General features: G+C 41.7%; 1 protein-coding gene across 1 annotated transcript in view; it reads right to left on the bottom strand.

Moving 5' to 3' along the window:
* The window catches only part of LOC116978788 (glutamate receptor ionotropic, delta-2-like), a gene marked incomplete at its 5' end in the record, with an annotated part of 428,679 nt that overhangs the window by 112,198 nt on the left and 288,575 nt on the right, over positions 1-27,906 (bottom strand). The window contains 3 exons of the mRNA XM_033030081.1: positions 13,178-13,279; positions 20,398-20,517; positions 27,522-27,683. Of these exons, the coding sequence (XP_032885972.1) occupies positions 13,178-13,279; positions 20,398-20,517; positions 27,522-27,683 (384 nt within the window). The remainder of the gene's footprint in view (positions 1-13,177; positions 13,280-20,397; positions 20,518-27,521; positions 27,684-27,906) is intronic.

Below are 27,906 nucleotides of genomic sequence, written 5' to 3'. Positions count from 1 at the left end.
AGATATATTAGACGAAGATATGAATACAAACTCAGATTCAAACAATCTAACATCATACCAGTATAATACCCTTCTAAATATAGAAATTCCATTGCCAGACGCAATTAGAAAAGAATGGGAAGAGGAATTAGGCCTAAAAATGTCCAAAGACAGATGGGAAAAATATCTATATTAGTAAAATTCTGATCTTGACCGCTTTTGGCCCACTTTGCTGCGATTTCCGACAGAACGCCACCACCTACGGCCGTCATTTTTGGCCACCTCGCTCAGAGCCCCCCTCCGCCTTAAAGGAGCAGAAGATTTTTCCCAACGATGACAAATCAGAGATATATTAATGTTTTTTTTTAAATCACCCTTCTCTCTGCTGCCCCTCTGGAGGGAGGGGGAGGGACTATGAAACCAGGAAGTGGTGTGCCTCACTCAGTCTCTTCAATATGGATGAAGCCAAGGGTCACATCTCTCTGAGCTCTGAATAACACTGAACAAATGTCTACAAAACTGTGAGTCCCCTTAATGTGGTTTGCAAATGAAAATATGGTTTGTTTGAAGTAAAAAGGCAATGCCTGCAAATGGTTGTTTGGGTGCTTTGGCTTGAAGTTAAAAGGCATTGCTTACTACAAATGGTGGCTTGGGTGCTTTGGCTTGTAATTGAAATGTACTACTTACTGCAAATGGTGGCTTGGGAGCTTTGGCTTGGGAGCTTTAGCTTGAAGTTGAAAGGCACTTCTTACTGCAAATGGTGGCTTGGGTGTGGTTTGAAATTGAAAGGCACTACTTACTGCAAATGGTGGCATGAGGTTGAAAGGCACTACTTACTGCAACTGGTGGCTGGGGAGCTTTGGCTTGAGGTTGAAAGGCACTATTACTACAAATGGTGGCTTGGTTGCTTTGGCTTGAAGTTGAAAGGCACTACTTACTGCAAATGGTGGCTTGGGTGTGGCTTGAAGTTGAAAGACACCACTTACTGCAAATGGTGGCATGAAGTTGAAAGGCACTACTTCCTGCAAATGATGGCTTGGGTGTGGCTTGGTTGCTTTGGCTTGAAGTTGAAAGGCACTACTTACTGCAAATGGTGGCTTGTGAGCTTTGACTTGAAGTTGAAAGGCACTACTTTCTGCAAATGATGGCTTGGGTGTTGCTTGAGGTTGAAAAGCACTGTTTACTGAAAATGGTGGCTTGGGTGCAATGGCTTGAAGTTAAAAGGCATTACTTACTGCAAATGGGGGCGTGGGTGCATTGGCTTGAAGTTGAAAGGCACTACTTACTGCAAATTGTGGTTTGAAGTTGAAAGGCACTACTTACTGCAAATGGTGGCTTGGGTGTGGCTTGAAATTGAAAGGCACCACTTACTGCAAATGGTGGCTTGGGTGCTTTGGCTTGCAGTTAAAAGGCAGTACTTACTGCAAATGGTGGCTTGGGTGCAATGGCTTGAAGTAGAAAGGCATTAGTTACTGCAAATGGTGGCATGAAGTTGAAAGGCACTACTTACTGCAAATGGTGGCTTGTGTGCTTTGGCTTGAAGTTGAAAGCACTGCTTAATGCAAATGATGGCTTGGGAGCTTTGGTTTGAAGTTGAAAGGCACTACTTACTGCAAATGGTGGCTTGGGAGCTTTGGCTTGAAGTTGAAAGGCACTGCAAATGGTGGCGTGGGAGCTTTGATGAAGTTGAAAGGCACTACTTTCTGCAAATGATGGCTTGATGTGGCTTGAAGTTCAAATGCACTACTTACTGCAAATGGTGGCTTGGGTACAATGGCTTGAAGTTAAAAGACATTACTTACTGCAAATCGGGGCGAGGGTGCATTGGCTTGAAGTTGAAAGGCACTACTTACTGCAAATTGTGGTTGAAGTTGAAAGGCAATACTTACTGCAAATGCTGGCGTGGTTGCTTTGGCTTGAAGTTGAAAGGCACTACTTACTGCAAATTTTGGCTTGGGAGCTTTGGCTTGAAGTAAAAAAGGCACTACTTACTGCAAATGGTGGCTTGGGTGCTTGGCTTGAAGTTGAAAGGCACTACTTACTGCAAATTGTAGCTTGGGTGCTTTGGCATTAAGTTGAAAGGCACTGCAAATGGTGGCATGAAGTTGAAAGGCACTACTTACTGCAAGTGGTGGCTTGAGAGCTTTGGTTTGAAGTTGAAAGGCACTACTTACTGCAAATGGTGGCTTGGGAGCATTGGCTTAAAATTGAAAGGCACTACTTACTGCAAATGGTGGCTTGGTTGCTTTGGCTTGAAGTTGAAAGGCACTACTTACTGCATATGGTGGCTTGGGGGCTTTGGCTTGAAGTAGAAAAGGCACTACTTACAGCAAATGGTGGCTTGGGTGCTTTGGCTTGAAGTTGAAAGGCACTACTTACTTCAAATGGTGGCATGAGGTTGACAGACACTACTTATTGCAAATGGTGGCTTGGGTGCATTGGCTTGAAGTTGAAAGGCACTATTTACTGCTAATGGTAGCATGAAGTTGAAAGGAACTATTATTGCAAATGGTGGCTTGGTTGCTTTGGCTTGAAGTTGAAAGGCACTACTTACTGCAAATGGTGGCTTGGGAGCTTTGACTTGAAGTTGAAAGGCACCTTTTACTGCTAATGGTGGCTTGGGTGTGGCTTGGGTGTGGCTTGAAGTTGGAAGGCACTACTTACTGCAAATGGTGGCTTGGATGCAATGGCTTGAAGTTAAAAGGCATTACTTACTGCAAATGGTGGCGTGGGTGGATTGGCTTGAAATTGAAAGGCACCACTTACTGCAAATGGTGGCATGAAGTTGAAAGGCATAACTTACTGCAAATGGTGGCTTGGGTGCTTTGGCTTGAGGTTAAAAGGCACTACTGCAAATGCATTTACTTCCTGTTTGCACTGTATATTGATTTTAAATAAAACGCTACCACTTACAGCTGTGATTTTGGCCATCTTACTCAGTCCCCCTCCGCTGAGCAGGTGCAGAGAATTCTTCCCATCAATGAAAAATAAAAGTGTTATTATTATTTTTTTAAATGTTGAAAATCTCTCTCCTGTCAATCACTCCATGAAAGCCACACCTTTTCCGGTGGGGGGGGGGGGGTGTGGGAGGGGTTATAAAACCCGGAAGTGTGGGTGTGGCTCAGTCTCGGCATGAGAGGTCATGACTCTGTCTGAGCTGGGAATCAACTGAACACACTGAATGTCTACTGAAGTGTGAGTTTGGTGTTTTGTGTGGTTTTATGGTGGTTTCACCCTGCATGAAATGGTATGAAGCTGCATTTGAATTTGGTGGCCTTGCACCCTGCTTGAAATTGAATAAAACTGCACTTGAATTTGGTGGCCTTGCATCCTGCTTGAAGTGGTATGAAACTGCACTTGAATTTGGTGGCCTTGCATCCTGCTTGAAGTGGTATGAAACTGCACTGAAGTTGGTGGCCTTGCACCCTGCTTGAAATGGTAGGAACATGGATTTGAATTTGGTGGCCTTGCACCCTGCTTGAAAAGGAATTTCAAGGAATAGTCATGTCAACTGCCAGCCCACCAGCCGTGAGTGAGCTGCCAGCAGATCAGGCTTGAGGGACTGAGCTGCCACCCCAAGAACCCATACCAGCACTCCAGAAAGCCCCCCTACTGGCCACCAATATTGGAATTGGTGGAGAGGTGGAAAATTGCGTCAGGGGACCAGCCCTCCCGTGTGAACATGGGACCCAACGGACAGAAGTTTAGGGGTAGACAGAAGTTTAGGGGTAACATGAGGGGGAACTTCTTTACTCAGAGAGTGGTAGCGGTGTGGAATGAGCTTCCAGTGGAAGTGGTGGCGGCAGGTTCGTTGGTATTATTTAAGAATAAATTGGATAGGCATATGGATGAGAAGGGAATGGAGGGTTATGGTATGAGTGCAGGCAGGTGGGATTAAGGGAAAAAAAAAATTGTTCGGCGCGGACTTGTAGGGCCGAGATGGCCTGTTTCCGTGCTGTAATTGTTATATGGTTATATGGTTATATGGGTCCCACTTAGTCTAATCTTTTATATATACATAATTGTTCAATTAATGTTAAACACATTTTAATCCAATTCAAAACACTGCACAGACTCTATTACTCAAAGACTAAACTGATTAAGATTTTTTCAAATGTATCTCCTATTTGTGACAAATGTCTCCTTCAAAAAGCAACTATGACATATTCCTTTGCCTCTTGCATAAAACTACATGACTTTTGGAAAGGAATTTTTGAAATTTTCTCAAAAACATTAAAAACAAAACTGGACCCCCATACAGAGCTGATTATTTTCGGAACAGCAGAAGCCTGCCCTGAGCTATCAATATTTCAAAGACATTTCCTTAATTATGGCCTGATAACAGCGAAAAAAACTTATACTTAAATTTTGGAAAAATACATCTGTCCCTACTCTTAAAATGTGGATTACAAACATGTCTGAGACGCTACATCTTGAAAATATGAGACTTGTCTTAGCAGGAAAATCAGAGCAATTTCGAAGACATGGATTCCATTCATTGATTCATTACAAGGATAGTATGGTGCAACACAGCTTCGGAATTAAACCGATTTACGGACTGGGTGATGGGTGGGGAAAGAAATGAAACGGGTATATCATCAATTTTTTATTTTTTTACCGCCTTTGTCTTTTTATTTCTTTACGTTTTTCCTATTTCTTTTACTTACCCACTTTTCGACTACACTCATTTGGTAGTTTACGGGTTCTATTCTTACACATTCACTATCTGTTTCATTTTCTTACTTTCTTGCTCTTTCTCTCTTTTTCTATTTCATCTTAGCTAAAATTAAAATTGACGCTGTACAATAAATGTATTATGTCATATGCCGCGGTTTATACTTTTGTACACTGCTGCTAATAAAAATAAATAAATAAATAAAAAGAAGATTCGGATAATGACTCGGAATAATAGTATTTGCATGAGCTAATCGTTTTGTTTTTCAAGATTGTAGGTAATCCGGGCAATTTCAAATATATCCAGCACCAAAGAGAAAAATATGTGATTGTGGCAAACAGAAATACATTTTTTCTTTCATTTAGTTGCTTTTTTCTGATCAAAATTTATTTGTGGAAAAAGATAGAGTATTGCAAAGGCCCATAAGCAACCCAATGTCTGCAGCGCACCTATTTTTCTGATATTCATCTCCTTAAGAAGCATCCCTAGAAAATATCTACAGTACAAATGGGAGTTGAGTTGCCATAGCATCAGTACCCGTTACAATGCTTTCTCATAAAGATAACTTCTGAGCAGTGTTTCAACTTTGAAGGAAATTCTGGTTGTCTTCGGGTAATTTTGGGGAAATTAAATAATTTCGGGAAATTTCCTGGCCCGGTAAGCCTTCCCCAACTGCGCACACGCGGAATCCGACGCCTATAGGTCCAATCAGGCCCGCGGGATGATTTACGGAAATAAAGTATGTACCTGTATATTTACGACCATTCACGCCTGCACAGTTGGGGGAGGCCTGTCAGCCACGTCACAATTGAAAATGGCGCCAGTGACGCGGTAGGGACACTGACTCCCCGCACATGCGCAGTGGGCCAGGTATCCGCACGTGCACAGTTGGGGCGGCAGTTGCACACGCGCAGTTGAGGAAGGCTTACTGGGCTGAGAAATACCATCAAATCCAGGTAATTTGGAATTCTATTTCAGGATTTTATTTTGAGGTGTGGAAGCACTGCTTCTGAGAGAGAAGATTGGAGTGATAGCTTCCAACGAAGAGTTGGTTCCGCCTTAAGCCCAGCATTAAGCCCAGACTATTATCTAAATGGTGGCCGACTAGGAAAAGGGGAGATGCAACGAGACCTGGGTGTCATGGTTTTTTTTTTTTTTTTTTTTTTTTTTTTTTTTTTTTTTTTTTTTTTTTTTTTTTTTTTTTGTTGTCTAACTGTAGTCTTGTAGGTCTGTGTCCAAGATGGCTGCCGTGAAGGGAGAGTGGACGCTGGCACGAATTGGTTGCCGCTGCTCTCTCTTCACACTGTGTTTTTGATTTTCTGTTTTTGGATTGAATTCTGTTTTTAATTTGTGTCTCTGTGATGTCTTTATTATTTGTTATATTCCGATTATATGTTATTCCGATTAAATGTCTATTATTGTTATGTCTGTATTCTTTCTTTATGTCCTGCATGGAGAGGACGCTGGCGCTGTTTGTTCGCCGCTTCTCCGTTTGCTATTGTCTGTTACTATTGTAAAGCGACTTTGAGTCTTAGAAAAGCGCTATAAAAATAAAATTTATTATTATTATTATTATGGTGCACCAGTCATTGAAAGTAGGCATGCAGGTGCAGCAGGCAGTGAAGAAAGTGAATGGCATGTTAGCTTTCATAGCAAAAGGATTTGAGTATAGGAGCAGGGAGGTTCTACTACAGTTGTACAGGGTCTTGGTGAGACCACACCTGGAGTATTGCGTACAGTTTTGGTCTCCAAATCTGAGGAAGGACATTATTGCCATAGAGGGAGTGCAGAGAAGGTTCACCAGACTGATTCCTGGGATGTCAGGACTGTCTTATGAAGAAAGACTGGATAGACTTGGTTTATACTCTCTAGAATTTAGGAGATTGAGAGGGGATCTTATAGAAACTTATAAAATTCTTAAGGGGTTGGACAGGCTAGATGCAGGAAGATTGCTCCCGATGTTGGGGAAGTCCAGGACAAGGGGTCACAGCTTAAGGATAAGGGGGAAATCCTTTAAAACCGAGATGAGAAGAACTTTTTTCACACAGAGAGTGGTGAATCTCGTGAACTCTCTGCCACAGAGGGTAGTCGAGGCCAGTTCATTGGCTATATTTAAGAGGGAGTTAGATGTGGCCCTTGTGGCTAAGGGGATCAGAGGGTATGGAGAGAAGGCAGGTACGGGATACTGAGTTGGATGATCAGCCATGATCATATTGAATGGCGGTGCAGGCTCGAAGGGCCGAATGGCCTACTCCTGCACCTAATTTCTATGTTTCTATGTTTCTATGAAGAAATGCTTCATTGTAATGCTGCAGAAATGCTCAATTTTCAAATAAATATCTGATGGATGAGATATTGAAACAAGGGGATGCCTATCGCACTGATATTAATAAAGGGGAGTCAATTATCTGCTTCTGTGCAATTAAGTTAATTGATGCCTGTGATATTTACTGTTGACTTGGGTGAAGATTAAAATGTTCACCATATATTCTAACTGACTACATAAAATTGTCTTTACTAGTTATCAAACACAAAGCAACTATTTGAAAATCAGAATAACAGCAGAGGAAGAAGCGGAAGGAGAGAAGAAGAACAATTAATTTGTAAAGAATAATACAAACTTCAAGGGTGGCACGGTGGTGTAGAGTTACTACCTTACAGCGCCAGAGTTCCGGGTTCGATCCTGACTTCAGGTGCTGTCTGTAGGGAGTTTGTATGTTCTCCCCGTGACCTGCGTGGGTTTTCTCTGAGGTCATCAGTTTCCCCCCACACTACAAAGACGTACAGGTTTGTAGGTTAATTGGCTTGGTGCAAATGTAAAAATTGTCCCTGGTGTGTGTAGGATAATGTTAGTGCACAGGGATCGCTCGTCAGTGCGAACTCGGTGGGCTGAAGGGCCTGTTTCCACGCTGTATCTCTAAATTAAACCAATAAATAAAATCTGAAGATTCTGGAAGAAAATTCTGCTGAACAGCCGGAGACCTGAAACATTAATGCTCTGTTTCACTGTCCATGGATGTTGCCTGATATGCTGAGCATTCTTAACATTTTCTTTTTTTATTTCAGAGGAAAGTGCTCATTTGTTTCATTATTGTTTGTGAAGCAATATTTGAAGTGAATTTCCATTTAGCCTCTGATCCTGTAGAATCAGGACAACTGTGTCTCAGCGATGTACAGCAGTTCTAGTCAAACTCCCTCCATGTAAAGCCTTCTTACAGCTCAATTGCTTCTGCTTGCCTGCACACTAATTAAATCCACTCAAGCAGCAAAGTCAACCAATTCAAATCCAGCTTGTACTTTTAAATACCAAATCAAAACAAGCTTAGCCATCACTACGGATGCAAACTTGACAAATAGCTTCTAACTTAAATCATCCGTCACCATTTGCAAAGATAATTACTCAGAAATGCAGTCCATTACTAATTTTAACTCATATCTCCATACATATAACTTATTAATCGTCTATTATTTCTGTTCCTCAATTATTGTCTGTTTCTTCTGCCAACCTCTAAGGCTCAATAGCAAATCCAACTGCAAAATACATTATATAGACAATCACTGCCGCATAATTAAATTAAATATATTTGTTGTTGTTGCATTTTAAAATGTGCCATCCTTTCATTCTATAGAACGCAAGTGTTAGCCTCTTGCAAGCTGAACTAATTTTGGAAAGGGTAAATAAGTCAAGAGGAATCCTGGTCCAAATCAGCATCAGAAAACAACTTGAAATTTCCACCAAAGAATTGGCAAACCTGCATGGCACTGACGTGTTTGCCTCCAAAACTGCCAGGAAACATGTAATTCCTGTACAATTTTGTACTAATGTAGAAATCCCTAAAGTCCCGAGCTAATTGCTGCTGTTGTTCTCACAGCACTGATTTTGGAGTCCAGTGGTGGAGCATGAACATCCTGCAGTTCTCAGCAGTTACACTGGGAGAATCTGCCTGGTCAAACTTTGGCCTGGTTGGACCTGTCAGTTCATCATTCATTTTAATGGAGAGGCATTATTGCAAAAGAGAGATAATTTTCAAATCATGATTTAACATGATTGAAGACACGGCACGTAAACAGGCCTATGAGTTCCATTTTTGAATCCTTCACTAGGGGCTATTTACAGAGGCCAATTAATCCGTTCTACTTTGTGATGAGGGAGGAAACCAGAGCACCCAGTGGAAACCCACGTGGTCAGAGGGAAATGTCCAAACTCTACACAGACAGCAGCCAAGGTCAGGATGGAACCTGGATCTCTGGCACTGAGAGGCAGCATCTCTACTAGCTGCACTACTGTGCCACCCTTTAATTGTTTACAAATGTTTTCATATTGTTTTAAAGGGTTTGAATTAAACTTTAAAAACGTTTAATTCACGGCACGGACTAGAAGGGTCGAGATGGCCTGTTTCCGTGCTGTAATTGTTATATGGTAATAGCATATTTATTTCTTAATAATTTGTGAATCTTGATGGCAGCTTTCTCAATTGATTCTCCACGACTTAACCAGCTGTCTGAGTATTTCAGCATTGGCAACATTGTTGGGGATGTTCACTCAAGGTAAGAGCGTGTTTATGGATAGTTAGCTTCGATGGCTCACTATACCAAGGAAACTCTGGGCCACTCGAGGCGGCATGGTGGCACAGCAGTAGAGTTGCTGCCTTACAGTGCCAGAGACCCCGGTTGGATGCTGTCTGTACAGAGTTTATACGTTTTCCCCGGGTGGTCCGGTTTCCTCCCAAAGATGTACAGGTTAGTAGATTAATTTGGCTTTGGTAAAAATTTGACATTGTCCCTAATGTGTAGGATAGTGCTCTTGTACGGTGATCGCTGGTACAAGACTCGGTGGGCCGGAGGGCCTAGTTCCACACTGTACAGTATCTCTAAATTAAACTAAATTAAACTAAACTAAACTCATACTCTCCAAGTATAGTGTTTTCTTGAACAATTGTACAGGGACTACATTACATATTAAGCAGCATTCTTATCACATACTATTGCTGCTACTGCTCCATATGACTACAAAGCCTAAGTTATTAACTTAATGAAGTAGCAAATTCCAGTAGACATTTCCCCAGCATTGTTGGTTTCTGAATATTTTAAACAAGACTTTATGAACCTGGTGGTGCACACAACCAAATTGTCCTTTTATGAACCATGACCTCCTGAAACATTGCTGCTAATAGTCTCAAAGTCAAAGTCAAAGTATCCTTTATTGTCATTCAGACCTTTCGGTCTGAACAAAAGATTCTATTTCACCTTTCATCGAGCTTCAGTCTCTTTCAGATCACTTTTCACTTTACCTCGAAGTATCAAAGTATCCTTTATTGTCATTCAGACCTTTCGGTCTGAACGAAATTTTGTTGCCTTGCAGTCATACATATAATAAAAATAACAAAAACACACAATAAACACAAATTTAACATCCACCACAGTGAGTTCACCAGGCACCTCCTCACTGTGATGGAAGGCAAAAGTCTTAAAGTCTCTGTCTCTTCCCTCCTTGTTCTCCCTCTGCGCTGAGGCGATCCAGGCCTCCGATGTTGTGACCCCACCGGGTGATGGTAAGTAAGTCCCGCGGCTCAACCATGCTCCGCGAATGGGCCGGTTCAGACAGCTGACGGAATTTGAGCAGATCCTGCAGAAGCTCATGACTTCCATTCCACTGTATTTACAATTTTATTTTATCAGCTACTTCAATATCTGCCTGCAATACTCAGTGGCAGAAAATCTGCATTTGAAATCTCTTAATAGTGTCCTCCTGCCACTTTGCACTCTGAATTCCCAATTTAATTAATTTATATATGATAGACCTTCATTGATGCAGAGACTTATTCATAATTTAGATAATATAAATGGGCCTACATCTAATTTTGAATATGAATGCTTAGAACATTTCCCATCATACTGCAATTATTTACACATCTATGGCTTCTTTATAAAGATTTATGAATGAAAAAAACTCGCACTTGATTTAAGATAATCAGAAATGTGCTCTGTGACGTGCTGGTCAAGAATATCAGGCATTTGAAGGACTATTTTCACACTCATGCCAGTAGACACTTTGTCATTCGGATGGAGCAAGAAGGAACTGCAGATGCTGGAATCTTGAGATGCCACCTGACCAGCTGAGTTATCCTAGCACTTAGTGTTTTGCTATAAATTTGGATGTTTTTGCTTCTTTAGTGCAAGGACAGCACAGTGAAGTGTGCAAGGTCAGCTGGGGTTCAGGGGAGGGGACTGAGGAGGGGGAAGAAAGGGTGAGGGAGGTTGGATTAGGTGAAGAAGAGCAAGCTTATTTGTAGATGTTACCTAAAACTAGAATGTTTCGTTTTAATTAATCTACTTGAGATTTATGTGGAAACGATTATACTGAAAGATGACAGCTGCTCATTGGACATTATTCATTTGATGTAGTTAAATGTTCAGCATCAAAAAGATGAGCATGTAATGAATGCCAAATTAGATGGTTCGATTGATAGCAGAAAGTTATGTTGAAAGCAGAGCCTGGAGAGCAAGAAGAACAAGTGGGCTTCCACTGAAGGCTTTTGTTCTCCATTTTCCACACACAGCGACGTTCCTTTGAAATGATCGTGTGGGTGTGACACCTCAAATTAAAGCTGTGAAAATCAGTATGTATAAAATATGTAGCTTTTTAATTGATTTGTGCCAATCCAAAGAGTTAACTTTGTGTTGAATTACTCTGAGGTCTGTAAGACCGCATCGCACTAATGGGCAGATTAAAATGCAGTTCAATTTCCGCTGTCTATGTCTTGACTTATTATAAGCACTTCTAATTTTAGCCAATTTCAACATAACTATTTTTAAAGGGATTATTTATTTTGTCCTAAACTAACACTAGCCAAATTGATCTTTCTCCTGGATTACGTTGCACTCAATTATTGAAAATATCAAACCACATGAAGAAGTTAAAAAAAATATCAGGCAAATCAAAGAAAATTATATGTGGTGTGAGAAAATGATGCTTTCCTAATATGCATATTTAATGCAATAGATATTTGAATAGGAAGCATTAGGTATGTGAAGGAATATCTATTTCCAAACATGGAAAATTCACCATTTTGAAAATAAATCACAATGCCATCAATATGAGACTGCATTTAGCAAAGCTAATGCAATATTGGCCAGGACTCAAGGATGTTTGTCAATAGGTCAGAGAGTTAGTTAACATACTAATGAGGTTAAATTGAAATATTTTAAGCACCCTACCTTCAAAAAGAGATATGAACTGAGCAGACATAGAGGATGACACAAGGATTCCGGGATTTAGAGGGAAATCTTAGACACAAAGTACTGCAGATGCTGGTTTACAAAACAAAATACAAAGTGCTGGAGTAATTCAACATATGTGATGTTTCAGTCTAAAGAAGAGACGCGACCCAAAACATCACCTATCCATTCTAATCCGTTGAGTTACTCCAGGACTTTGTGTAAGGAGGAACTGCAGATGCTGGCTTAAACCGAAGACAGACACAAAAAGCTGGAGCAACTCACTGGGCCAGGCAGCATCTCTGGAAAAAAGGAATAGGTGAAGTTTCAGGTCAAGACCCTTCTGTCGACCCAAAACATCAACTATTCTTTTTTCCAGAGATGCTGCCTGACCTGCTGATTTGCTCCAATGTTTTGTGTCTACTCTAGCACTTTTTCTCTTTTTAAGTGCAAAAACTGCTGATATTGAGTTGATTAAGTCTTGATTAAAAAAAGGGCTTGATAAAAATCTGGTTGGACATAGGAATTGTTTCTTGAAAGAGTAGGGACTGATTGGTCATATATTCTGTGGAACCACATGCCTCCAACAGAAGTTGGATATGGAATTTGTTGTTTAGAAAGGATTATAACCCACAGTAAAAATGAAAATATTCTGCTGATGACTTAATTACCTTACAGGAATCATGGGTCCTGAGCTTTACTTGGGACTTAACTAATAGGATATAGCTTTACATGGTCAATGGAAAATGGTTGGCTGAGTGGTCTTTAGTGATTCTTTGCATTCATACCCTGGCTACTACTTGCTTCACGATGGAAAATGGGGACTATTCTGCAGGATGAGCATATTAGCTGACGTGTTAGGGCAGGACAAAGAGCAGAGTCCAATGTTCAACTACATTGGGGTAGTCTGAAATAATTTCCTAACATCATGTTCTTAATTTTAAAGTGAAAAAGCTGCCAAAGTTATAAGCTTAGACTCCGAAAATCTTTGTTACATTGTAATAATACTGATCTACACATTGTTAGATACATTTTATTTCTAAAATTGCTTATACTTACAACACAAAAGGCAGTAATTTGACCCAATGATCCATGCCAGCTCCCAGGTGAGCACTCCCATTAGACCTATTCCCCTCCTCGTTATTTCTCTGTATCATGTCTCTCTTAGATGTTCCCACCAAGTCCCCATTGATTTTTCTTCTGCCATTAACCTACCCTAAATGATAACTTGCAGTTGCAATACCTGGCATGATTGGAAGCTGCAAAATATACAAACATACACCAAGGCAAGGAATTTAACTTTACCAGCACTGTTACAACCCGCAGTGTCACTCCTTCCATGCTGTTTTCCAATTTTTGATCAACTAGAGAACCATTCAATCCAGCAGTCGGACTCCAAAGACCAAGCTGCATAGGGCATAGTAAACAAATAGTATTAAAATAATGTTAAGTGCAATGATAATATAATTTCACTGTTTGACTCTCCAAAAATTCTGTATTTGTTGCAGCTCATTTTGTTGGCAGAAATAAATAATATGATTTATATATAATCGTATATCAAATAAAATTATAATCAGTCTTTGCAATGTTAGCTATAGAAATTTGAAGAATATATTGCATTTTATGGAGATCCAGGAATCATAACATGTGAGATGCATTTGTTCTCCTGCCAGGAGTATGGTTAATGCCTTCAAAAGGTATTTGTTTCAAAATTAATCTGCAGTCAATAATATTAAATATGTTATAATAGAGCGGTAGTGCAATATTCAGTGCCTTTGCGCGCCAGCTCCCATATACTGTTGCTATTATATCATGCACTTAGTAGTGATGAGCAGGGAATTATTGCCAGCCTGCTAAGTTTTAATGCTGTAATTTGGCACAGCCTTAACAGTTAACTGTTTTAATTTTCCAAAATAATTTTGAGAAGGACATCAGTAAATCCCATGCCCCCCATTGTGAGGCAGAATGTCAATGGTACAAGTGTGATAAATTAATAAGTTTGCAAGCTGTAAGGGAATAAATATTCGTCCTTCACCACAAGCACCAAACAAGTGATGCAGCAGCATTTGTGGACCAAGCTCTACCTCGGAAATTCAGCTCCATTAACCTCAGAAGCAGAGTACAACAGATAAATGTTGCTATATCACGTGTTTAGCATGGGCAACTGAAGATGACATTGTAGATCAGTATTTTAAAAAAAACATTAAAATATTTAAAACAGGTGGTGAGTTGCTTTACAGTATGAAATATCAAGAACCACCAGCCTGCATTAAATACAAAGGGTTTCTTTAAATAAAGCAATACCTTAGTTATAGTTCTAAATGGTAAAGTTAAGTCTTTCCGATCGAGCATGTTCCTTGAAGGAAGTATTGCAGGGACAAAATTAAAACATCTAGAGACCTGTGCACTGATCCCCTGTGCTTTCTGTAGTCACGCTTACTAAAATTATTCTGTTGTTGCAAATACTCCTGATATCACAAAATATTACGGCAGAACTTGCGACATCTGAAGTATTAGGCACTATCAGCATATATCTGGCTTCACTAAGCTTGGTCCATGCTTGCATACATAACAGAATGGAGATAGGACCAGGTTGTCTATGAAGCATTTGGAATATCTTCTATCGGGAAAGAGCACCTTGAGTTACAAAAGGCTCACATGCATAAATCAGTCATTTACCTCATGCATTGTTCTCACTCAAGGAGCATTAAAGTTTTTCATATAAACGCCCACGTGCACAATTTGAGTAAGAACCACTGTGCGAAGATATGGTGTAGATGGCACCCATACAACATGTTGTTTTGAAAAGATAGATCATGGGGAGTGTAGCTGAGTTTCCAAGTACAGGTGCACAACCTTTTATCCGAAGATCCAAATAACGAAAACCTCCGAATAGCGGCCATTTTTTCGGTCCTTGAAGAAAGGTCCTTGAAAACGTTCACCGAGGGCGGCCTGCAGAGGTGACAGCGGAACCTCCGGTCGGTCCTCGAAGAAAGGGGAACTAAATCCCCATTCATAAAAGAGAAGGTGAGGGTATATTGCGCGGGAGGGTTAATAATTGACAATCTGCTGCTGCCTGCCCGCTGAGTTAAAAAGTTCCCACGGTAGACTCACGATACACAGTGCAGATTGTCGCTCCCTTCAGTTTCACCCCACCTACACCCCTCTGCTTCCCGGCCATGTGTGTGACCCCTTCCCTCCCCTCTCCAGCTCCCCGGCCATTGCACCGGCGCGGGGGCTTTGCACTGTCTTCACGTCGGCGATTGCAGGACTGTGCTAGTCACCGGAGACGTCAGGACCAATTGGACACCGACCCCCAGGCCCACCGCAAGCACGGAGATCCCAGAGACCCACAGCCAACAGCAGCCCAGCCCAGCCCCACTCCAACTACAGAGGAACCTGGGTTGTGGATGACGGGGCGCAGCTCGGGGCCCATCGGGGAGCGGCCACTCAAAGCCACGCCGGGCGTTGTAAGGCCCTGCCCCGGTCTTGATGTTGGAGCCCCCGGTGGGCTCTAGCAAGTCCGCGGCAATTTACAGCCGCGCCGGGCGTTGTAAGGCCCCCCTCCAGGTCACTCTCAACCTCTATGATGTTTGCTCTCAACCCCGTAATTCGGGCGGGAGAAGTCGCCGTTGCCGGTGCCCCGCAAAGCAGTCTCCCACCGGAGACCCGCGAGCTCCCGGTGTCACCATCCACCGGAGTCGGGTCGCAGCAGCTCGCCCCCGCAACTCTCCATGCTCCGAAGCTGGCTAGCTCCACGGAGGTAGGTCCGTAGGTCCACAGCTCCCACCGCCGCCCACCGACCCCCAGGCCCACTGCAAGCACGGAGATCCCAGAGACCCACAGCCAGCAGCAACTCCAGCCCAGCCCCGCTCCAACTCCAGAGGAACACGTAGGGGCAGAAGCTGATGGTGTGCAAGGTACGTCTTGTTCTTGGGGTGGCGGATGAGGGGGCGCAGCTCGGGCTGTGGGCGAACTGCCACTTGTCGCCGTAGCGGCCAAAGATCATAGAGGAGCTCCTCTATGATCTTTGGTAGCGGCCCATCGGGGAGCGGATTCCTCTGGAGTTGGAGGGGGTATTGTGCTGTTTGATCGCCCCCTGCTATCCCAGGGACAGGGAGACACAGCGGCTTTTTAGACTGGTGGGCAATCACTTCCAAAGTTCTGCCCACACAGTCAGTACACCTCTCCTACACTGCATTTCATACAAACATTTATTCTGCAAGAAAAAACGACATTGAAGACTCAAACTCGCGATCGAGTAACTGCCAGGATCAAGGCGCAAACTCGCGACCTTGCGGATATGAGCCGAGCACTCTACCACTGAGCCAGCCATTAAAATCTACGCTAAAAAATTTCCATTCCGAAGACCGACAAATTCTGAATTACGAAAAGTGTCTGGTCCCAAGGCTTTCGGATAAAAGGTTGTGCACCTGTACTGTGAAGTGAATGTCAGCGATAACATTATTGAAGAGAGAACAGGGAAAATGTAACTAGATGTCCTAAAGCAGTGGCCAGATATGAAGTCTGAAGAAGGGTCTTGACCCGAAACGTCACCTTATCCCTTTGCTCCATAGATGCTGCCTCACCTGCTGAGTTTCTCCAGCATTTTTGTCTACCTTTGAGCAGGGGGGATTGTTTCTTGAAAATTTTCCATAATGCACAGCTGCATCATCTGTGCATGCATCAAGAATCAAGAATCTCCCGACGCCGGAGCAACACCACCCGGCGAGAACGGCCAGGAACATCGGGCCTCCGTAGAGGCAACTGTGGAGGCCTCAATAGGCCTGACTATGGGAGAACTGGGGATGGGGACTGGACATTGTGCCTTCCCCCACAGTGGTAACCATTGTGGGGGGATGTTTTTTTGTGTGTAAATGATTATTTTATTCTGTGTCCAAGATGGCTGCCGGAAGGGAGAGTGTACGCTGGCACGCTTTAGCTACCGCTGCTCTCTCTTCATATTGTGTTTTTGATTTTTGTCTTTGGATTGAATTCTGTCTTTAATTTGTGTACTGGTGATGTCTTTACTATTTATTTCATTCCGCTTACATGTTTTTACACTATTTGCTAAATTTTGTAAGGTGTCCTTGAGACTCTTGAAAGGCGCCCATAAATAACATTTATTATTATTATTATTACTTGAATCAAAATGTTGTGTTTATTTATTTACTTTAATTCACATCAATTCCATGATAATATTCTATATCTTGAATTTATGGAGCGTGAGCGATGATCACCTGTACACTAGTTCTATGGTGTACACTAGGGACAATTTACTGAAGCCAATTCATCTACAAACCTGCATGTCTTTGGAACGCGAGAGGAAATTGGAGCTTTCAGAGAAAACCCATCTGTCACAGGAAGAATGTGCAAACTATCTACAGACAGCACCTGTAGTCAGGATCAAACCCAGGTCTCTGGCACTGTAAGGCATCAACTATACCACTGCGCCACTGTGCTGCCTGACAAAGAATATTTAAGCTGAAATATTAACTCTGTCTTCCTCTCCATAGATGTTGCCTGATTTACTGAAGTGTTTCCAGCGTACTCTGCTTTAACACCTGACATGGCAGCTGGACCATATTGCAAGTCATTGCTAGATTGACCCTCAGATCTTAAGAATATCTTCAATGGCAAGCATGGGTGTGATTTTGCTGGCTGCATGGATTTAGCTGAAGTAATGCCCAATTCATTTTCTGAATGGCATTCTAGGAAAAGACAAAGTTTCACGTTGCATTTTTGATAATAATCAGTTAATTTCAAACTTAACTATTTGTCATATTTTTTATGGGAGGAGGTGGTTTATTGAGGTGGTTGGAGATTGGGATACCAGTTTACTCTGGATTCAGAATGTTTGGTATATTACTGAGAAAGCAGGCAGGATTGTAAAGGGAAATTCCTTGAGTTTACATGGGCACCATATAAGAAAATACTCTTGAGTTGATCTGCAGGAGTACAAATTAGGATTTTTGACCTGAACTTCCATTGGATCCTTTGTGGAACACAAAGATTTTCAGTACTTTAAGGAAGTAATTACCAAATAAAACCTAGAACATAAAAAAAGTATAGCACAGGAACAGGCCCTTTGGCCCACAATGCCCAACATGATGCCAAGATATATTAATCCTATCTTCCTGCACATGATTCACATCCCTCCTTTCCCTGCATATCCATGTGCTCATTTACTGTAAAAGCCTTTTAAATGTCATTATTAAATCTGCCTCCACCATTCACCTGGCTGAACGTTCCAGGCACCCATTACTTTCTGTCTACAAAAAACATCTCCTTTAAGCTAAAATGTACGCCCTCTAGTTTTTGACATTTTCGACAAAAAGATTCTGACTACTTGATCTATGCCTTCTATAATTACTTCTATCATGTATCCCCTCAATCTCTGGTGTTCCAGAGAAAAAGTCCAAGTCTGTTCGACCTCTCCTTCTAGCCAATACGCTTCTTATCGAAGCAGCTTTCTTATCTTCTGCACCTTTTGCAAAGCCTCCACATCCTTCCTCTTATGGGGCAACCAAAACTGCACATAATGCTCCAGATAAGGTTGAGGATCTCAAAATTAAATTGATCCTTCTCGCAGTGCTTAGAAAAACCTAGATTTGCATTTAATTTGGGCAAGAACATGACACCACAAGTGAATGTGTAGTTCTTCAGCATATGGAAGGGAGGACTGGGCACAGTTCCAATGGAATGGAAATGTTGACACCTTCACCTGATTTACAACATCACACTGTCAGCTGGATGTGTATAATCTCCACAGATCAACAATGCATATTTACATTACATAGGGGTCGAGAGGTGTAGTATCAAGCAAGGTAAGTCGTGGTCTCTTGTGCACCACATTAATATAAATGTATGTTTTTCCACAGGGGGACTGCACAGCCTTTAGAACAAAACATTCAAATAAGGAAACCATGACAAATTATTCAACCTGCTAAGTGTAATGGCCCTGAAGCAAATTATCCTGGCTGGAGTCAGAACAGAACAGGGAGCAGGGAGCAAAGTTTGATTTTGGCTTTTGTTGTTCCTCTGTCATGCATCATGATGAATTTATCTACTCAATTATCAGCAACTTCCAATTAATTATCTTTGCTTTCATCTCTGATGGACTTCAATTACAATTATCTGGACATTTTATATGTAATCAGCTGAACAAAACTTGGTGAAGGGTATCTTATTGTTACATTAAATACCCATAATATGAACATTTTGTACTTTCTGCTGAATTTGAGAAATACATTACGGAATTTACGTTTATTACTTAGTATATATGGACTGTATGTGGCTACAGAATTTTCCTATAACAACTCCACCAACGGAGAAGTATTGGAATGACAATAAATTTCCCCCCAAGTTAAATCAATTAAAATTATAGGAGAAAATTATTATGGATACGTTAATCATTAAGATCACACTGTCCACTTGCAGAATGGATGCTTCTGTCATAAATTCAAATTGAGGGTTGCCAAAGTTATCTTGATGTTTTAAATCACTTTGAGGCTGAATGATGTCACAGTATCTATTGCTGAGCAAGCATACTGCCACGGGTATGTTCACAGTAGAACTCTGCATCTCCAGAATTCTCCAAGTAACATTTCCTGCTTTTAGAGATATTTAACTAACTAACTCGACAATTGCTGCTGAAAATGTGAAGAGAAAATGGTGAGAAGTTGACAAATGAAGGTAGACACAAAATGCTGAAGTAAATCAGCCAGACAGGCAGCATCACTGGAAAGAAGAAATGGGTGACGTTTCGGGTATAGACCCTTCTTCAGACTGAGAGTCGGGGTAGAGGGAGACTAGAGATATGAAAGGGTAAGGTGTGAAATCGACAGATCAAAGCAGATGATGCTAAGGAAATGTAGAATGGTTCATTGTTACCTGCGGGGAAGGTGACAAGGGGGCATATAATAAGTAAAATTAATCAGAAGGACAGTAAAACTAGTCGGAGAGAGGGACAGAAAGAGAGTGAAAGCAAGGATTACTTGAAGTTAGAGAAATCAATATCCATACCGCCGGGTTGTAAGGTGTCCAAGTAACAAAAAAAGAACTCTCTCAAGTCTCGGGATTGTCGTCAAGAGGGTGGAGAGGGTGCTGGTATCTGACAACACCCTTTCCCTTGAATGTTGCTCTGATCCCTATCACTGGTTGACTGTCAATGAGAGGCCAGCATTATTGGTAACTACTGGGGCCAATTTGATAATATTGGTTGGCCATTTGAATCCCTGAGATGCCGGTTTCTGTTTTGCTTTTCACCTGCCCGAGTATTGTTCAGGGTTGAAACAGAATTTTGCACACACAGTGGGAGGCTGCTATTTAATTGTATTTGAAATTAATATTATATCTACATGAAGTTGCAGCTGAAGCAAAAAATGATTGAAAAGTGTTTTAACTTAAAAAAGAGTTCTAACAATTGAAATAAATCCAGGATAAAATACATTCTTGGAAATAGCATAATTTATCCCGACTTTATTTTATTTTTGCTTAATTGCAGAGTGAAAAATGTCACTTACTCGTTGAATCCCTCTATCCTTCTCCTCACTGTAGCTGGTACCGAGAATTTCAAATAGGACATTCTCATTTGTGCCATCATCTCTAAAACTGAGCATTCCAGTTAATCCATTCACTTTTCCCTATAAACAAAATTAAAAAAAAACATAAGATATGAATTTTGACATTAAAAATCCACATAAATAACAAATATGAAAAAGAAGGAAATACAACATCTTATTATTGCTTTCTGTAAAACCCAATATTTTTATCATGAGGCTAAACCTCTCCCATTGGTATTCACGACTTGTGAAAGGACCTGCTATTTCATTATAACATTGTTTTTCAATGTAGAAAGGAAAATGTTTTGTGTTGATAATTCAAATTATTTCTTTATTTAATAACATTATGAACAATGCAAGTGTGGCACAATTACATTTTTGGACCACACAAGATAAATGTGATAATGTACTAAATGTGTGGTGCAGAAGCCGATGCAAATTGCACTCTATTCTTGATTAGTACAGGTGTCAGGGGTTATGGGGAGAAGACAGGAGAATAGGGTTGGGAGGGAGAATTAGATGCGCCATGAATGATTGGCGGAGTAGACTTGATGGGCCGAGAATTAGGCCGACCTAATTCTGCTCCTATCATTTATGACCTTTTTGCACAGTGAGCTCCCTCAATATTGGGGGTGATGTGCAATTTGCACTTGTTTTCACAGCTCTATACACGAGCCCAAAGATGAATGGTTGAACTTGTGGCTTCTTAATTTTACATTGAAAGATCAGGCTTGACTGAATGGCATGATGGGCTTTCATGGACTGAATGGTCCAATTCTGCTCCTATAATTTACGAGATTAACATTGTATGGAAACACTGGTTTGAACCTTTGTCTCATTTGGGTGGGCTATGTGTGTGTATATGTGTACAAGTTGTGCTTCACTTCTGTAAACAAAACTGACTATAATTGGAAGCCCAGCCCATGTGCGAAGGATGAATTGTTACCACATGAAATCCCACACCCTAAATAAATTCCTCAGTATTTCCCCAAAATTATATTTTATTATTAAGGAGGGGAGTGGTGAAGTCGCAATGAAGACTGGTGATCAGCAAGAAATTTCCTTTGATTTTACAGATCTTGTGAAGATGAATTCTGCTGATCCAATCAGTCAACCAGAATCCCCTCATCCTTGCAGTTACCCTATCGAAGACCCATCTCACTGCTCTGCTTTAGTTTGGCAGTAAAGCCACAATGCAGATGGGCTCAGGTAGTGTGAGATAGAGGCCTCACCCATGGAAAATCACAGACAGGAGGCAAATTTGGAGGTGGAAATTTGCCATCTTTCAAAGCTGTCAAAGATATCAATCAATTATAATTTTAAACAATAAGATTAAAAACCATCAAAATTGGAAGTATAAGAAAAGTAAAAGACTTTAAATCTCATGAAAACACGTTGACATAATTTAAAATATTTAGCAAAATATAATTTTACAAATTATACAATCCTTATTGCTTTTTAATCCACAAACCCAAAGAAATCTTTGAAATCAATGGGTATTTGATTCTTCTTCAAGTTTGACCTGCTGTGGGGTGGGAGAGGTGACACTCCAATGTAATGCTGCTGGATGTTCAGTTTAGTTTCGAGATACATCATAGAAACAGGCCATTCGGCCCACCGGGTCTACGCCGACCAGCGATTCCCGCATATTAACACTATCCTGCACACCCCAGAGACAATTTTTAAATATTTTACCAAGCCAATTTACCTACAAACCTGTACGTGTGGGAGGAAACTGAAGACTTTGGAGAAAACCCACAGGGAGAATGTACAAACTCTGCACAGACAGCACCAGTAGTCGGGATTAAAGCCGGATCTCTGGCACTGCAACTCTAACGCTACACCACCGTACTGCCCTGTGAAATGCTAGAACACTGTGACAATTCCACCTGTTGCTCAGATTCATGCATTCAGCACCACCTGCATTGGTTTGGGTTTTGTTGGTGTTGGTATGGTCACTGGAGCCCTCAACAATGGCCAGCTGGACCACGGCATAGAATTCCGACTCAGTCATGTGTAGATATTGCAATGGAGGAATTTGGATTATTGATGGCTGGTTAGGAATCTGCAAGACCGATTATGCAAAGTCAATGCATGCCTTGCCCGCAAGACAATCTTCTCAACTTGAGCCGTAATATCCTGTTGTTAGCATGGAACATTTGCAGGGTTGACTGGGCTGAGATTGCCAGTAATTTTTCGTGATATGGTGCCTAAGGTGATTTTAATAGGACAGTCTAATCTTCTGAACAAATCTGCTGAATTTAGTGTTTTTGCCCAGAGCCTCGATGAATTATTAAACTGTCATTCAGAGTCAATTAGGTAACGTGGACTAGAATCAGATGCAGGCTAGACACATTAGGGATCTAATCAGCGATGTTGCACAAATCATTGGTTTAAAAAAATTCAATTTGACAATTTGCCATGGTGGGATTTGAACACAAATGCACTGCAATGTAGGCCCAGTATCAATGCCATGAACAGAGGAGTTACTACAGCATACTGCTGAACACAGCAGAACATAAACAAATATACAGCATACCAGGAATGTATTACTATATAACCTTAAATCTGGAAGAACACTTGGTAACTTGCCCTTGGTCAGAGGATAAGCTGCTTTGTGAAAGCACAGAAATGTGACTGATTTGGAAAGTTTTAACGTTAACATCAGACTCTCCATGCAAGTATCACTTAAGTTTGATGTGTTTTGAGGATATAATTAACATTTATGCAAAATTTGTAACTTGAGAGAGGCTGACAATCTGTACAAAAAAAAAACAAGCTTTTAATAGCGCGTAGGAGGGACTGCAGATGCTGCTTTACACCGAAGATAGAAACAAAACGCAGGAATAACTCAGCGGGTTAGGCAGCATCACTGGAAAGAAGGAACACATGACGCTTCAGGCCGAGGCCCTTCTTCAGACAGCTTTCAATAGCATTTAGAAGTCTGAATGCATTTAGTACTCTGAAGAAGGGTTTCGACCTAAAATGTTGCCTATTTCCCTTGCTCCATAGATGCTGCCTCACCTGCTGAGTTTCTCCAGCATTTTTGTCTACCTTTAGAAGTGCTTCGTTGTTTTATAGGAGTCATCACATGTTTTTTTATGGTCAGAATGATTCAGCAAAAATATCTTGATCCTCTTCTTGATATTATAGCGGGGACTCGCAGGAGTCCAGCCAAGAATCAGTCGAAACACAAAGTTGTGTGAACGAGACATATTTTATTACTATTACAGTGTTGCTCCCTACTCCTCAATGGGCACGGCGTTGTCCGACCTTAAATACCGATAAAGGGTCAACTCCGTGACCTGCGCCTCCCACACCGAGACACACCTCCCACACCGAGACCACCCCAGTCCCACCTAAGGGTCAACCACATGATCTGACCCTCCCAAACCGAGACACCTAAGTCCTCCCTCCAGAGCCGAAGGTTCGCTCTGCCCGTGGACTACCACCAGGTGCCAACACAATATGTTATTATCAGATGAAACAACGTGTTTGGTATCTGAGAAAACAAAATTCTCCAATCTTGAGAATAGAAATAAAGTGATCATGAAGGTGGTCTTGAGTTCAAATTGCAACCTGACATACTGCCAGCTTGAATTTAACTAATCCAGCATTTGTGAAGGAGGACCAATTTATTTCCTAATTATATTGGCTTCAAATTTTAAAAAAAATAACAGTGCGTGTATGCGTATTGCATAACTGTAGACTATGGTTGCATATTCCATGATAATTAGTATTGGTATATTACTATTGCATGTCCTGAGATACAGTGGAAAACATTGTGTGCTTTCCAGTGAAATCATACTACATGAAAATAATTAAGCCACTTTTACAAGTGCAACAAGTAGTGCAAAGAGCAAAAGAGTGCAGAGTATAGTGTTACAGCATAATAGTGTTACAGCTACAGAGAAAAGTACAAGGCACCAATGAAGTAACTTGGGAGATCAGGATTACACCGTTATCTTATGAGAGGACCATTCAAGTAGTCTGATAACAGTGGGGGAAAACTGTACCTGAATTTGGAGGTACATGCTTCCAAGGATATTCATGGAGGTTGGCTATCCTCACTGATTGTGGTATCTGGAACAAGAAGTTGAGGATCCAGTAGCAGAGGGGAGGGAGGAAGAGTTCGCTGACTCCTAGGTCCAGGAATTTGGAGATTATTTTGGTTGTGATTTAGTTTTCAGAGCTGTACTCAATAAGTATGAGTCTGATATAGTTGTATTTGATATCCAGACATTCCCGTAATTAGTGTAATGCCAGGGAGATGATATCTGATGTGGATCTGTTGCAGCTTTAGATGAACTGCAATCAAGGTCATCTGTGAGGCTGGAGTTAATGTGTGTTATGACCAGCCTCTTGAAGCACTTAATGATGGTGGATGTCAGCGACACTGGACTGTGGTCATTAATACACACTTAATTGCCTTTATTTGGCACCGGGACAATAGTGGCCTTCTTAAAGGGGGTGGAATCCTCTGAATGGTGTAGGGAGAGTTTAAAGATCTCCTGACAACTGATACATGCAAGTCCTGAGGACATGGTCAGGGTCTCCATACAGGCAGTTGTTTTCCGTGGGTTCACTCTCAGGAAGACTGTTCTGACCGGAGACACTGACCGGGGATACAGATGCATCTGAAGCAATTGATGGGGATGATGTAATTCCACCAAATCTTTATTCAAAGTGTATATAGAATGCATTCTCGTCAAGGAGGAACACTGTTGCCAGCGATATTGCCCAAATTCACTTTGTACCTGGCTATAGCATAGATAACTTTCAAATATTGCCTATTTACTCTGGTATATTATGGATTTTCATATCTATTTATGTGTGTTTTTATATAACTTGTCAGTTTTCAGGATGTCTGCTAAATCTGTTTGTTAGAGTAATTAATTAATCCAAAAGTAATAAAATTGATTAAGTTATCATTTTATCAACTGTATTGAATATATTAGCCATGCCAAATTCTCTTGCAGGGGAGAAACAGGGTTTTAGTCTCTTCCTTCGGGGGGAGTGCAACTTTTTCTTGTCATGTCCCTCGTCTCCGTCTCTGTCTGCGCTGAGACCTAATGTCGGAGCTGGCAGCCTCGGGCCCGACTCGGAGTTGTGGCGGCGTTCCGGCGGCGGCCTGACTCGGAGTTGTGGCGGCGTTCTGGCGTTGGATCCAGCTTGGAGCTGTGGCTGCGTTCTGGCGTTCCGGCGGCGGACCCGACTTCGGAGGTTCAGCCGCGGGCCCAGTGGACGACATCATCGGGAGCTTGCAGGTCACAGGTTGGTGACCTGTTTTTCCGGAGCTCCCGCAACAACAGCTTTGTCCGCTGGACTCGAGGGCGGCAGCTTCGGCAGCTTCGACCACCCCGGGACGCGGACTTTGAACCGGCCCGTTCGCAGAGACATACTTACCATCATCCGGTGGGGTCACAACATCGGAGGCCTGGATCACCTCAGCGCAGAGGGAGAACAAGGAGGGAAGAGACAAAGACTTTAAGACTTTTGCCTTCCATCACAGTGAGGAGGTGCCTGGTGAACTCACTGTGGTGGATGTTAAATTTGTGTTTATTGTGTGTTTTTGTTATTTTTATTATATGTATGACTGCAAGGCAATGACATTTCGTTCAGACCGAATGGTCTGAATGACAATAAAGGATACTTTGAGGTAAAGTGAAAAATGATCTGAAAGAGACTGAAGCTTGGTGAAAGGTGAATTAGAATCTGGAAGCAATCAGATGGAGGACAAGAACCACAGCAAGAAAGCCCATAACTTCTTGTGCAACACAAAATAATATTTCAGCATTTTTATGTGGGGTAGGGAGGGAAGGTAAGGGGGAAACTGTTACTCGTCACTTCCTTGCGAGGATACGACTATTCTCCGAGTCCCATCTTCGCCCCCGTCCTCGCGGCCTACCAACTGAATTGGCGCGGTCTTTCCTGCTGGAGACCGACCAGAGCTTCAGCAGCGCCGCAGCACTGGATTCATCGTGGAGAGGGCGATGCCTTACCTGGGATTGCCATTTGAAGCTCCGGAGTGTTGGGCCTGCTGCTTCAACATCATGGAGCTGTGGTTTGCGGAGCTTCAAGCCACGGGCGGCGCTGACTTAAAAATCGCGGAGTCCTGGGATCCCTTTGCCGAGGGCCGCCAGTGTAAATCTCCACCCAGCTCGGCCTGTAGACTTCGGGAGCCGCGGTCTCCGGTAAGAAGTGGCCGATTTGGAAGTCGAAGCCGCTGAGAATGTTCTTCTGTTCCAACGTCGGAGTTCCATCATCCCGGCGAGAGGGCCTGAATATCGGGCCACCTGTAGCGGCAACTGCGGGGGGCCCGGGAGGCCCCGACCACGGGTGAATAACAAAGAGGAGGATGACTGAACTTTGGTGCCTTCCCTCACTGTGGGAAACGTTGATTCCGCTGTATGGGGATGTTTATGTTAAAGTCTATCGTGTGTTGTGTTCTTTTTATTCGTATGGCTGTATGGAAATCCAAATTTCACTGTACCAATTGATGCATGTGACAATAAATGTCTCTTGAACTCTTGAGGTGTCTAAGCCACCTGGAAATACTGAGTACAAATTAAAACTAAAATGAAAACATATAGTCAATATTGGTGTTGATTTATTATTGTCACATGTACCAAGATACAGTGAAAAATATTTATTATGTGACAAACCTAAGGAACCTTTATGTGAAGTGAGTAAAGACATGAACATTTTCACTTCATATATATGGGGATTAAAGGAAAGTTTCAGCTTGTTGACATAAAAATGACACTCAACTTTATATGCATTAAATTAGCACAGTTCGGAGCAATTTGGGGACCTATGCATATATTATGCACATAGGATGCATGAGAGACAGTTAATCAGAAATAAGATCAAGTATTATTTTTAATATCGCTGATGATCACCTAAAGTAGTAAGTCACGTGCATAGAAACATACCTGCAAAATTTTCCCCGTTAACCTTTGTACAAGTTTATATTCTTGAGTGAATTAATTTTCTACATAGATTCTCTTGCATTATTCCACTGCATGCATTGTCTACTTACATACGTGCAATACTTTTGAATTTTGAAATTAAACATGCATAACCTTTTTAATTGCATCAAATGTAGATATTCCACCTTGCCATGGCTTAGAATTTTTTCTTATGCATGTCAAACTAGCCATGCTATGCCACTTTCGATCTTCTAGCTTCTTATGGAAGGCATCAGCCAGCAGCAAAACACTGTCATATACGTAGAGATTGGAAATCTGCATGGATTAGACCAAAGAATAACTTTCAGCAAAAATAATGATATTGAAATGATGAGTTACCTGACACAAGGGGACTGCAGATTAATGAAACTCTCAAGCCAAAGACAAGCATTTAATTTCTCTAACGAATTCTTCACCTCACATCAATAAAGATTGAGTGTGAAAATTTATCAGTCCTCTGGGATAGCACAGAATCATACCGTTAAATGACTTTGAGAAG

The sequence above is a fragment of the Amblyraja radiata genome, chromosome 11, assembly GCF_010909765.2.
Source record: "Amblyraja radiata isolate CabotCenter1 chromosome 11, sAmbRad1.1.pri, whole genome shotgun sequence".
NCBI classification, from domain to species: Eukaryota; Metazoa; Chordata; class Chondrichthyes; order Rajiformes; family Rajidae; genus Amblyraja; species Amblyraja radiata.
Note: the sequence above shows the minus strand (reverse complement) of the source record. Positions and strands in the feature narration are given on the sequence as shown.